Source organism: Canis lupus, chromosome 5, assembly GCF_048164855.1.
Source record: "Canis lupus baileyi chromosome 5, mCanLup2.hap1, whole genome shotgun sequence".
Classification (NCBI taxonomy): domain Eukaryota; kingdom Metazoa; phylum Chordata; class Mammalia; order Carnivora; family Canidae; genus Canis; species Canis lupus.
The window spans coordinates 79,416,795-79,427,726 of NC_132842.1; the positions used below are offsets into that span (position 1 = coordinate 79,416,795).

At 58.8% G+C, this 10,932-nt stretch overlaps 1 protein-coding gene across 2 annotated transcripts; it reads right to left on the reverse strand.

Annotated features, from left to right (window-relative positions):
* Positions 1-595: 595 nt before the first annotated feature.
* On the reverse strand, positions 596-10,475 carry PLA2G2F (phospholipase A2 group IIF). Of its 2 annotated transcripts, none has more exons than XM_072828047.1 (5): positions 10,213-10,475; positions 9,504-9,556; positions 6,100-6,244; positions 5,066-5,175; positions 596-2,780 (listed from the first exon to the last, which is right to left on the reverse strand). In XM_072828047.1, exons 1-5 carry the CDS (start codon positions 10,323-10,325, stop codon positions 2,569-2,571), a joined length of 633 nt encoding a protein of 210 aa, XP_072684148.1. In that variant the 5' UTR covers positions 10,326-10,475; the 3' UTR covers positions 596-2,568. The 2 variants fall into 2 exon arrangements, with proteins under 2 accessions (XP_072684148.1, XP_072684147.1); XM_072828046.1 differs by lacking the exon at positions 10,213-10,475 and adding an exon at positions 9,771-9,855.
* Between the last annotated feature and the right edge of the window lie 457 nt (positions 10,476-10,932).

Consider the following 10,932-nt stretch of genomic DNA (forward strand, 5'->3'; position numbering starts at 1 on the left):
AAGTGTCTGACTCTTGACTTTGGCTCAGGTGGTGATCTCAAGGTTATGGGATTGAAGCCGGAGTCAGGCTCTGCATTCAGGGGGTGTCTGCTTGAGATTCTCTCTTTCCTCTTCCTCCTGCCCCTCACCCCCCACTCTTTCTCTTTCCCTCTCTCTACCACACACACACACACACACACACACACACTCACTCATTAATTAATTAAATCTTTAAAAAAATCGGATGCTGAGGAGTCAGCCTCAGCCTCATCACTTACAACCTGCGTGACTTTGGACAAGTTACTTTGCCTCTCTGGGCCCCAACTGTTAAACAGTAAAGGATGGGGTGCAGACTAATGCCTGACAAGCACCCAGCCCAAAAGTTATCACTGAACAACCCTTGGAACACACCACTTTCCAGCCTTCCCGACACTTGTCTCTCTGCTGGAGCAGGGCCACTTCACCCAGGCGGGGAGCAGGAGGGGACAGGCCATGCCAGCTGCTGGTGCCAAGGAACCTGCTTACCCCAGAGCTGCAGATGCTGGAGGGAGTCTCTGTGCCCTCTCGTGATGCCCAACCAGTGGCTACCATGCCAAGGAGGATAGCAGTGGGGAGCTGAGGCAGGAGGCCTTTATTAGATTGAGGATGGGGAGCTGAATCCTGTGGAGAGTCTCTGGGGTGCAGCATCCCAGACAGGCTGGGGCAAGAAGGGGGGTGGGGGGGCAGGCAAGACTCCTTGGCAGCAGAATCTCATCCCAGCACACAGACCCAGACTCTCTGGAGTGGAGGTATGTGCAAGATGAAGGGGCACAGCCAGACACCTGGGCTCCCTGGGTGAGGGCAGAGGCCTCTGCTGACCCCACCTCCAGGGGGGACTCTGGGTGCCCCATCCTGGCTCCACCCCTGACTTGGCTCAGAGATAACAGGTCCACCCAAGATGGCCAGGAGAGGGTAGTTTGTGAACAAGAAGATGTCAGTGATGAGGCTCACAGGGGACCACAGCCGCCACACCACGACAGTCAGCAGAAGGTGAGTGGTGGCAAGGCCTTCTCTCACGCATAGTGACCACAGATGCCAACCAGAAGCTTCATCCTCAGTCCCCAAGCCTGGTGTTCTAGAAGCTGCAGCTCGGCAAGGCTCCTGCCAGTCCTGCTATGTTTGGGGTAGACCTCCTCTCCCCAGCCCCATGCCTCCCTTGCCTCTGCCTTTCTTGACCATCCCTAATGGCAGTGGTCTACAGGGTACTGGTACTGGCAGGGCGGGTGGAGATTCCTGACGGCTGCTCTCGGTGTCCGGGTGGGTCACAGTGCTGTCACTGGGTCCTCGGGGGTAGGCAGGGCGTGCAGGCTACTCGGGCTACTGGAAGGCCGCTGAACTCGAGGTCAAGAGGCGAGGCGAGGCAAGCAGGACAGGGGAGGGTGCACCTGGAGAAACAGCAATGCTGGCGCAGGGTCAGGAAACCTGGTCCCACTGAGGCTGACCCTCCTCGGCCTCTGCCCGCAATCCCAAGGCCTCAGTGGGGGCCCTGCAGCCCAGGCTCCTTCACCCCACTTCTCCTGCCACTCTGGTCTGGACGTCTCACCTCTCTCCCCCCTTCTCCCCACCCTTCCCTCTTCAGACTTCTCCCTCCCCCTGCCTTCCCCAATCTTCCCCACTGCCTCCTCCCCATACCTGGTCCCTCCTGACTTTGTTTCCCCCTTCATGGAGATGGGTCGGACCCAGGGGTGCAGCCTCGCCTCTCCCTGGCAGGGAGAGAGGGGCCTAGGGTCCTTCTACCCACTGGCCTGGCTGCTGCAGGAGGGGAGGCGGGGGGCGGGGGAGGGCCCTGTCCCCTCCATGTCTGTCGGGGTCCCAGGAGGCTGGAGTTGGGACTAAACTCTGCCCCTCCTCAGAACAGGGCAGTATTGTAGGGCCGGCTCAGTGGGCAGGCAGGGCAGGCCGGAGAGTGTTGTCAGAGCCCTGGAGGCTGCTCTGAGGCCAGACTTGGGGGCTGAGACACTAAGCTCTGTGGCCATCTTGTGAGGTCTGGGCCTGGACTCGGGGCCCCTCACCCTTAATGGGGTTCTAGATCGCCACTAGGCCCTCAAAGCAAGGATCAGCCTGAGTCATCTCCTAGGGGCAGCCAAGAGGGCCCCAGGGCCCAGGCTTTGGGACCGGCACCCCGTCTGTCTGGGAACCCGTCTGAGGACACAGCGAGCTCTGGCTGCACTGGCAGCTCCGGATCTTGGTCTCTAAGCCTCCGGGGTCCAACCTTCAGGGTGAGGCTGAGGAAGTCAGGCTGGGGCCCGTGGCAACGGCGTTGCCTTCCACACTCAGGAGAGGCCCCAACAGGCCACATGTTCCCTGCCAAGTCTAGGACCCGCAGCAGGACCCAGCCATGCCCAGTGTCAGGCCGGAGGACCCTGGGGGGCACAGCCAGGGCCCAGGCCTTCCAGAGTCCTCTGGGGCCCGTCTTGCCAGAGGGCTCCAGGGAGGAAGCAGCCAGGCAGCCCCCGGGGCTCCCAGTCTTCCCCACCTCCCCTTGCTCCATCTGTCTGGTCCCCAGAGCAAGAACCTCCACCCCTCTTCTCTGTCAGCCCCCAGAGGGCACTAGGGAGGTGCAGGGGGAGTGGGGGAGAGGTGTCCATAGGCCGCGTCCTCCAGGGGCGGCTCATAGATGCTGCAGTTGGGCGTGGGGCCCTGACAGTAGATGTTGAGGTAGTTGCGATGCTTCTCATTGTACTTCTGGTTCTGGAGGCACAGAACCACGTTCTTGTCGCACTCACAGGTCTGCTTGTCACACTCCGTCTCGTTGAGCTCACCTGTGGGGGGCAGAGGTTCTAGTGGGCCCCAGAAAGGGGTGGCATGGCGGGCAGCACCAGCGCCACTGGCGGGCCACCCCAGGCCCGAGGGCTCAGAAGCTCTGGGCTGGGTCCCATGGTCTGTGTCAACAGCCCTCCTGGTGGCTCTGGAGGGTGCTTAAATCAGAGAACCCCTGAAGTCCAATGTGCCATTTTATAGCTGGGGAAACAGGCCCAGAAAGGGGGACGGGTTTACCTAAGTCACCCAGTAAATCCGAGGCAGAGCTGGGGCAGACGATCAGGTGTCAGAAAGCCCCGCACCTCCTACCCTCCTCTCTTCCATCACAGAATCATGGGACCCCCCACCCTGGAGGGGGCTGGTGGTAAGGAGCCACTGAGGAAGGGCTTCCCATGAGCAAAGGCTTGAGATCTAGTCACTGTTGCTGCTGCTACTACTCTTAGCCCCCAGAAATCAACTACTCTGACCGCTCTCAGCCTTAGGGGTGCACTAGGACCCACGGTGGCGCTGGGGGGGTGCTTTTTGAAACGAAGACCGCTGGGCCCCAGCCCTACAGCTTCAGATTTGGTAGGTCTGGGTGGGGGCCTGATAATCTGCATTTCTAGGCAGCTCCTAGGTCATGCTGATGTTGCCGGTTCGGGGAACACCCTTTGAGAACCCCTCACTAGCTCAGTCGTTCGCAAACTTCTCAAGCTTTCCGTCAGCAGAATCCTTTCTCTTAAATAAACTCTTTGCAGGAGGCTAACCTATCAAACGGTCTTAAGAGAAGCCGCCTAAGCTATAAAATGGGTTAAAGGGGCCAGCTGGACCACTCAGGACTCCCCATCACCTGACCCCAGGAACCCCCGAGCCCAACGTGAAAAGCACTGCTTGGGATAGTCCGCTGCCCTTTGGGGATCCTTGAAATGCTTTATTGAGGGGATACCCCCTCTCCCAAGCCAGACCCTCCACTCCACGGTGGAACAGCAGAATATGAGGACCTCAGGGCCCTGGGCCCCCAAGGTGCCCCAGACGTGCCCTATTCCCCACCAGACTCTTTCTCAGAGAACAGGAGACTTGGGGTTTTTGTTTTGGTTTTGTTTTTTGCTGGGCTTGCTTGTGAGCTCTTAGTGAGGGATCGTGAGCAGAACCCAGTTAAGACCAGGAAACGGGGGCAGCTGGGTGGCTCAGTAGTTGAATGTCTGCCTTTGGCTCAGGTTGTGATCCTGGGGTCCTGGGGTCGGGCTCCCCGCATGGAGCCTGCTTCTCCCTCTGCTTGTGTCTCTGTCTCTCTCTTTGTGTCTCTCATGAACGAATGAATAAAATCTTAAGAAAAGAAAGAAAAGACCAGGAGACAGAGGGAGCCCAGGACTGTCCATGGGACCATGCCGGAGGCACCTGTTACCTAAAAGAAGGCAGGACAGGGGCGATTGGGCCTTTAACTGGATGCCACGTCCTTCAGTTGAGGAATGGCCTGGAAAGTCCACGGTAAGGGAGGAAACCTAGCCAGGCCTGGTTCCCATAGCTTGAATCCTGGAAACACTGAGTGTCCCGGGAGGAGGTCACTTTCTGGTGGGGCCCCAAAGACAGAAAAGGAAGGGAGCAGGTCTGCTCTGATCCAAACCCTGCCACAGGCCCATGGAGACACAGGCCAGATAGGGAAGCACCCTGCGTAGGGTTCCCAGCAGGACATGCGGGCTGAATCCAGGTGTGAACCCAGGTCAGCGTGTCACAAAGTCTCACCATCACCAGAGGATCTGGTTAAAACGGATTCCTGGGCCCTCACCCAGACCCACTGAATCAGAACCACTCCCTAAACTCTGCAAAGCTTCAGAATCAAGGGCTAGAGAACCAGGGCGCAATTCAGGCTCAGAGCATCAGAGCGCAACAGGAGGAGGGCCGTGGCCAGAGTCCCCAGGTTTAACAAACAAACAAAAACAAGAGGCCAGGCTAAATTGAATTCCAGACAAACGGTGAATATTTTAGGGTACGTAGGTCCCAAACATTGCACGGGATATATTTCTGCTAATCTTTAATTTTATACTAAGAGGGACTGATTTTACGGTAACATTTAATTTTTAATACGAGTATGTCCCATGCCATCCCATCCTAGTAGCCCATATTTAAGATACCGTCCTGTGGAAATATTTTTCGGTGTTTATTTGAAATTTAAATTTAACTGGGCGTCTTGTGTGTCATCTGGCAACCCCGTGCACAGCCCCAGCCCAGGGCGGGGTGAGGGGTGGGGGCTGGCCATCTAAGCCCTTCTCCTCGGTGGGGAGGGGGCCAAGGCAGGGGGAGAACTCACTGCAGACGATCGAAGTGTTATTCTCGATGGTGTACTCGTAGTGGTCCACATAGGGGTGGCAGCCCAGGTCAAAGAGCTTCTGGTAGCAGCAGTCGTGGGCATGGCAACACCTAGAGGCAGGTAGAGGATGGCAGGCCCACGTAGCCAAGCTTGGCCCATCTCCCACCGGCAGAGACCCCAACCATCTCTTCCAGCCGAGATCAGACCTTCAGACTGAGGCCCAGAGAGGGGCAGTTACTTGCCTGAGGTCACACAGCCAGGCAGACTCAGCCAGTGCCCAGGTTTCCAGCTGGGCTCCCAGCTTTCGCTCTGGAAGCCCTGCCTGCCTCTGCGGGAGGCGGGAGGCACCAGGCTCTCTGGCCATGTGGTCGGGATGACAAGGACAGACAGGGCTAAGTCAGTGTCAAAGAGGCCATGCCTGGGTGTGGGTGAGGCCAGGGAGAGGCAGAGGTCTGCAGGGCTGAGTGGGATTGGGGGGCGAAGGACAGGAAGCAAATGTAGTGTGGCCACCCCAGCCCCTCTGGTGGAGGAAGGCGATTAGTCAACACACATTTATCAAGCACCCCCCCCTCCCTCCGCCAACGGTGCCAGTATTGGTGCTGGCTGCTCCTGGGGAGATAGGAGCAGAAAGAAAGCCATGGCTTCTGTCTGCAGTCTGAGGGAGGAGGCACAGCCCTCCATCAGAGCCTCCAGGGTGATGGGGTGACGGAGGTCACAGCCCTTGCTTTGGCTGAGCATGAGCTGTGTGTCTGTGGCTCCCATGTGTTTTGGGGGCAGGTCAATGCTTCCTTCCTGCTGAGCATGGGAGTTCAAATACCTCCAAGCCCATCCTTCTCCTCCAAGGAGAAGGACGGCAGAGAGCATCCAAGACACTGGAGGAGGACACAGGTCAAGGTCAGGCTCCCGGTCACTAACTCATTGAACGAGCCTCGTCCTTTGGTGAAAGGGCCCTGCCCCATCTCCCAGAGACGGAGATCTCTGTGCCCCTCTGCCCCTCCCGGTCCCCACAGCAGCACAGCCACTCCGGAACCTACCAGTCCACCTCGTCCATGGGCAGCCCGTACCCTCCCAGCCCACAGTAGCAGCCGTAGCCCACGAAGGACAGGATGGCGCTCCTTCCCGTGATGGCCTCCACCATGTACTTCAGGTTGAGCAGGCTGCTGCGGGCCACGGGCAGGACTGCAAGAGAACCAGGGGGTGCTGTGAGCGCCCGGCCCGCTGGGTGGCCCCTCCTGTCTGACTGTCCTCCCCGCACCCCAGGGCCAGGGCAAGGGGGAGCACAGGGGGAGGATGGGGGCAATGTATAAAAAGCTGTCACAAGGGGCACTGGGTGGCCCAGTCGGTTAAGCGTCTGCCTCTGGCTCAGGCCATGGTCCCGGGGTCCTGGGATCCTGCCCCGCATTGGGCTCCCCGCTCAGTGGGGAGTCTGCTTCTCCCTCTGCCCCTCTCTTGCTTGTGCTCTCTCTCTCTCTTTCTCTCTCAAATAAATAAATAAAATCTTTTTAAAAGGATGCCTGGGTGGCTCAGCGGTTGAGCATCTGCCTTTGGCTCAGGGTGTGATCCTGGAGTCCTGGGATCGAGTCCCACATCAGGCTTTCTGCATGAAGCCTGCTTCTCCCTCTGCCTGTGTCTCTGCCTCTCTCTCTGTCTCTCGTGAATAAATAAATAAATAATCTTTAAAAAATAAAAATAAATCTTTTTTAAAATGCCATGTGGCACTAGGGACCTTAGAAAGTAATAATTATTGACTATTTGCTGAGGGCTCGGTGACAGGCACCGTCCTAAGCCCCTCCCCACGCCTTAACTCACTGAGTGCTATCATTATCCCCACTTTATAGATGAGGAGACTGAGGCCCAGAGCACGGAGTAGCTTGCCTGAGAACATTATCAAAAAGTGGTAGGGATAGAATTTGGAGCCAGGCAGTGAGATCCCAAGTGCCCCGTCTGCTGTAAGGGGCTTCACAAATGCCACGCGCTCTTCCCAACACAGGGGTTTGATTCTGGGCCCTGGGCTTAGTCTGGCTAGGGACTAAGAGTCCCGCACAGGGACTCGGTGTCTCTACACCGTCCTGGGGCTGGTGCAAATCACGATGAATCCAGAGCCAATTCAGTGCTCTGGTCATTCAGCCGAAACAGACAGACACGCACTCGTGCACAGGCGTGTGCCCACACACACACACACCAGTTTTCCCTTTGTCCTGTCTCACAGGAAGCAATAGTGAGATGCCCCCTCCCACACCAGCAAACTCAGCAGCTCCCCTGCACCTACCAGGCCGGCCCCCTCCCCAGCGGCGGAGTCTCCCCTGCCCTGCTCCCTGCCTCCTGGGGCCCCGGGGCTGTGCTGACTCCCCATCTTCTCCCCGCTGAGTCAGCCCTGAGCCTGGCGCTTGAGTCCTTACCTGGGTTAACCCCCCCCCCCCCTCGCCCACACACACACACACATGCAGGCAGGAGAGCCGTGCTCACCCCATTTGATGGGTTTGGGGAGTCGTGCTCTACCCAAGTCTTTCTGCCTACAGGCTTCCTGATTTTTGTCATTACAGAAAATAAGGAGCAAATCAGAGAGGAAACGGGAAGGAGGTGGGACAATCGACCTTGAGAGGAGGGTGTAGAGGGAGGTATGTGGCTCAGCGGGTCCCGGGCAGGGAGAGGTGGGACCCCGCGTCCAGGGGCCTGAGCCCATCCCTGAGCCACACAGGGATGCAAGGGCTGCTGGTGAGGGAGCACAGAGGGGCCGCTCGGTCCCCCAGCCCTGCCTCCTGCGGAGCTGGCGTCCTGCGGCGGGAGGGGGACGTGGGTGCCAAGCGGCTCGGGAGTCAGATCTGGAATCGGGCCTTAGGAGTCAAACCCAGACAGCCCTGGGTTTGCAAACGGGTTCCTCCCCCGTGAGCTCTGCGGCACCGTGGGCAGGTTGCACAAGCTCTTTGACTTCACTTGGCAAATCTAAGGACCAGGTGGCTGTCCCTCCCCGAGGTCCTGGCCTCCTGGCTCCCTGGCCTCCCCGCCCCCCAGCGCCCGCCACCTCCTGGCTGTGCAGGTGTTCCCCCCGGGGCGGTGGGGGCAGCTTCCACCCCCAGGGCCCCCCGACCACAGCTCCATACGGCGTGGACATGACCACGCAGGCCCTCTACACCTCACACACGCAGGGACACACACTGTTACACTCACACAGACACACACCCCTCAGACTATCCTCCGCACACCACACTCCGGTGCGTACCCCACGCCCGCAAACACACGTTCACCCCCTCACACGCCGCACGCTCATGCAAGACACACGCTCACAGTTCCCTCTACACACTGCCTATGTTCACAAGCACGCACCTGTGATATGCTCACAGGCACCCCCCCACAGATGCACACTGTCCTTTACACAGCTGTGCACACACTCGCCCATGAACACCTCGCACGCTCGCTCACCTCACACTCACACTCACATACCCTTCCCACACTTGGGAGCGCGCCTGCGCACACTCACACATGCAGCCACCCATGCTGCACCCACGAAGCCAGGGCCACGTCTACACTCGGCCTCCAAGCAGGAGAAATGGAGTCTGGGCTGTTCCCGGCCAGGCCAGCGGCGGGGGCCGAACTCAAATGCTTGTTTTCTAAGCAACAGTCACTTGCGCGGCCAGTTGCGCCAACCGTTTCTCACATCTGGCCACCTCTGGCCTAATTTTGTTTCTGGCATCCCTTTCCCACCCTGCACAAACCAGGCTGCAGGCGATCCGTGTGGACGGGGGAGGGGGGGGGTGCTGGGGCAACGACAGGTTCAGTCCGCCTCCCATCGCCCTGAGGCACCTGTCGCCGGAACACCTGGACGTGTGCGGGGTCAGACTTGTGTCAGGAGCCTCAGCTGTCCCCGATGGGTGCCCCGGAGAAGGAGCCCCCAGGCCCTCCCCACCGACGGCTTGTGCGCTCACAGACAGCCCTGCTACACACACACCTCACCCACCTAGAGGCGCCCACAATTAACACCCACCTCCGCACTTTATTGACGTGAGCTCTCCTCGGAGAGAGCACTGTGTGCTGAGACACACCCACCCACACACAGAGGCGTGTGTGCATGCACACACAAACCCATTAGCTCTTGTCTAATGTACACATGTACACAAACACACACTCCTATCTACACAAACACCCAGGTTTTCCCGGAGCAGCCAGACGCCCAGCAGACACTACCATTTTACGATGCTTGCTCAGCCCTGGGCGCTGCCGCCTTGGAGGCTCGTAAATGCCCAGCAGCCCGCCCTGACGTGTTTACAGCTGGCTGGAGGGGCAAACAGCCCCAAGGCAACGAGGCCGACAGGGCCTGAGCTGGGGATGGAGGCCCTGAGCCGGGTAGCACAGGCCCAGGCCAGCCAGTGGATGGGGATCAGGGGAGCCCCCGGTCACAGGAGAAAGGAGAAAGAGGAGTCTCCCCAGAGCCTCTACTCACCGCTGCCGGCCAGGACGACCATGGTGAAGAGTTTCTTCATACCCAGGCTAGATCTAAGAGAGGAGAAAATCCAAGTCCTGAGTCGGTCCCTTCCGCTCTCCTGCAGCTCCGGGCCTCACCGGAAGCCCCATCAAGGCTGTCCCTTCAGGCCCCAGCTCCTGCTGCCCCGGCTCTGTGATGAGCACCTCCCACCTGCCACCTGCCACCTGCACCTCCCGAGAAAACAGTCCCCAGGATGGCAGAACCAGGAGCCTCCTTCCTTCTTACCCTGAGCAGGAATGCCCTTCCTGCACCAGCTTCCAGGACAGGAAGCTCACTGTCTCATGGGTGCTGGCCACTGTCACAGAGCAGAACCAATCCCCTTTCCATAGATACTCCAGGAAGTCACATGACATGACCCAACCTGGTGGCTGGCCTTGGGTTTAAAGCCAGGAGACCTGGCCCCCTAGATTCTAGTCCCACTCTTCTTCCAAAATGCTGTGTGACCTCAGGTAGATCCCTTAGCCTCTCTGGGCCTCAAGTGCCTCAAGAGGATTGACTAGATGATCCTTAAGGCCCTTCTGGTGCTGAAAATGCAGTGACATATCTCAGTCATCACTCAAAGACTTAGAGCTACTCTTTCTGGAGAAATGGTCTCTAGGAGCCAGTTCCCTGACCCCAACCCTGCTCTCTCCAACGAGGACTCCATCCCAGGGTAGCAGGCACGTACCTGGAGGTTCTCCAAGAAGAGACCCTGAGACGTGGGCCCCTCAACCCAGAGGAGTGCCTAACCAGCACCTTCCTCCTGAACACTTTGGGGTTGGCCTGTGCCCCATCTGCCATGTTCTGTGTTCTGGGGGTCCAGCGACATAGGGCTTGTAAAGTCCGTGATCACTCTGAAGGCTCCGGGTAGCAGGCCTCAGCTTCACGCAGCCACACACGCTGGCAGGGTAGTGCCGGGGCAATGCCCCTGGGCTGGAGGTAGGTGCCACTGCCCTAGAAAAAAGAGGCTCCACCTCCTCCGTCCCACAGCCACTGCCCTGCCCACAGCCACCTGGTACGGTCCCCACCCCAGGGCGCCCTGCCTGCAAGTGGGGGCTTACACGCCTGCCCAGGAGCTGGCCCCTCCCTGTGCATCTGGAAGGAAATTGGTCCAAACGTCTCCCTGCCCCCACCTGAAAGGGATGTGCAACAGGAAATCATTCGGTTACATGTGTTCAAGCTCAGTGGGGCGAGCCTTACTCAAGGGGGCCTGGGAGAGATGTGGGGCCCCTCAGTGGAGTTTCACAGTGGGGGACAGAGACTGCGTTCAATGTCAAATACAGCAAAGAAAAGGGGGATTTGTAGCTGGTGAGCAGGACGGGGGTCAGCGGATGGAAAATCACTAAGGGAGGTGTGGATTCCAGCTAAAGCCCCCCAGCAGGGCTCCTGCAGAAGACAGGCCAGGGTG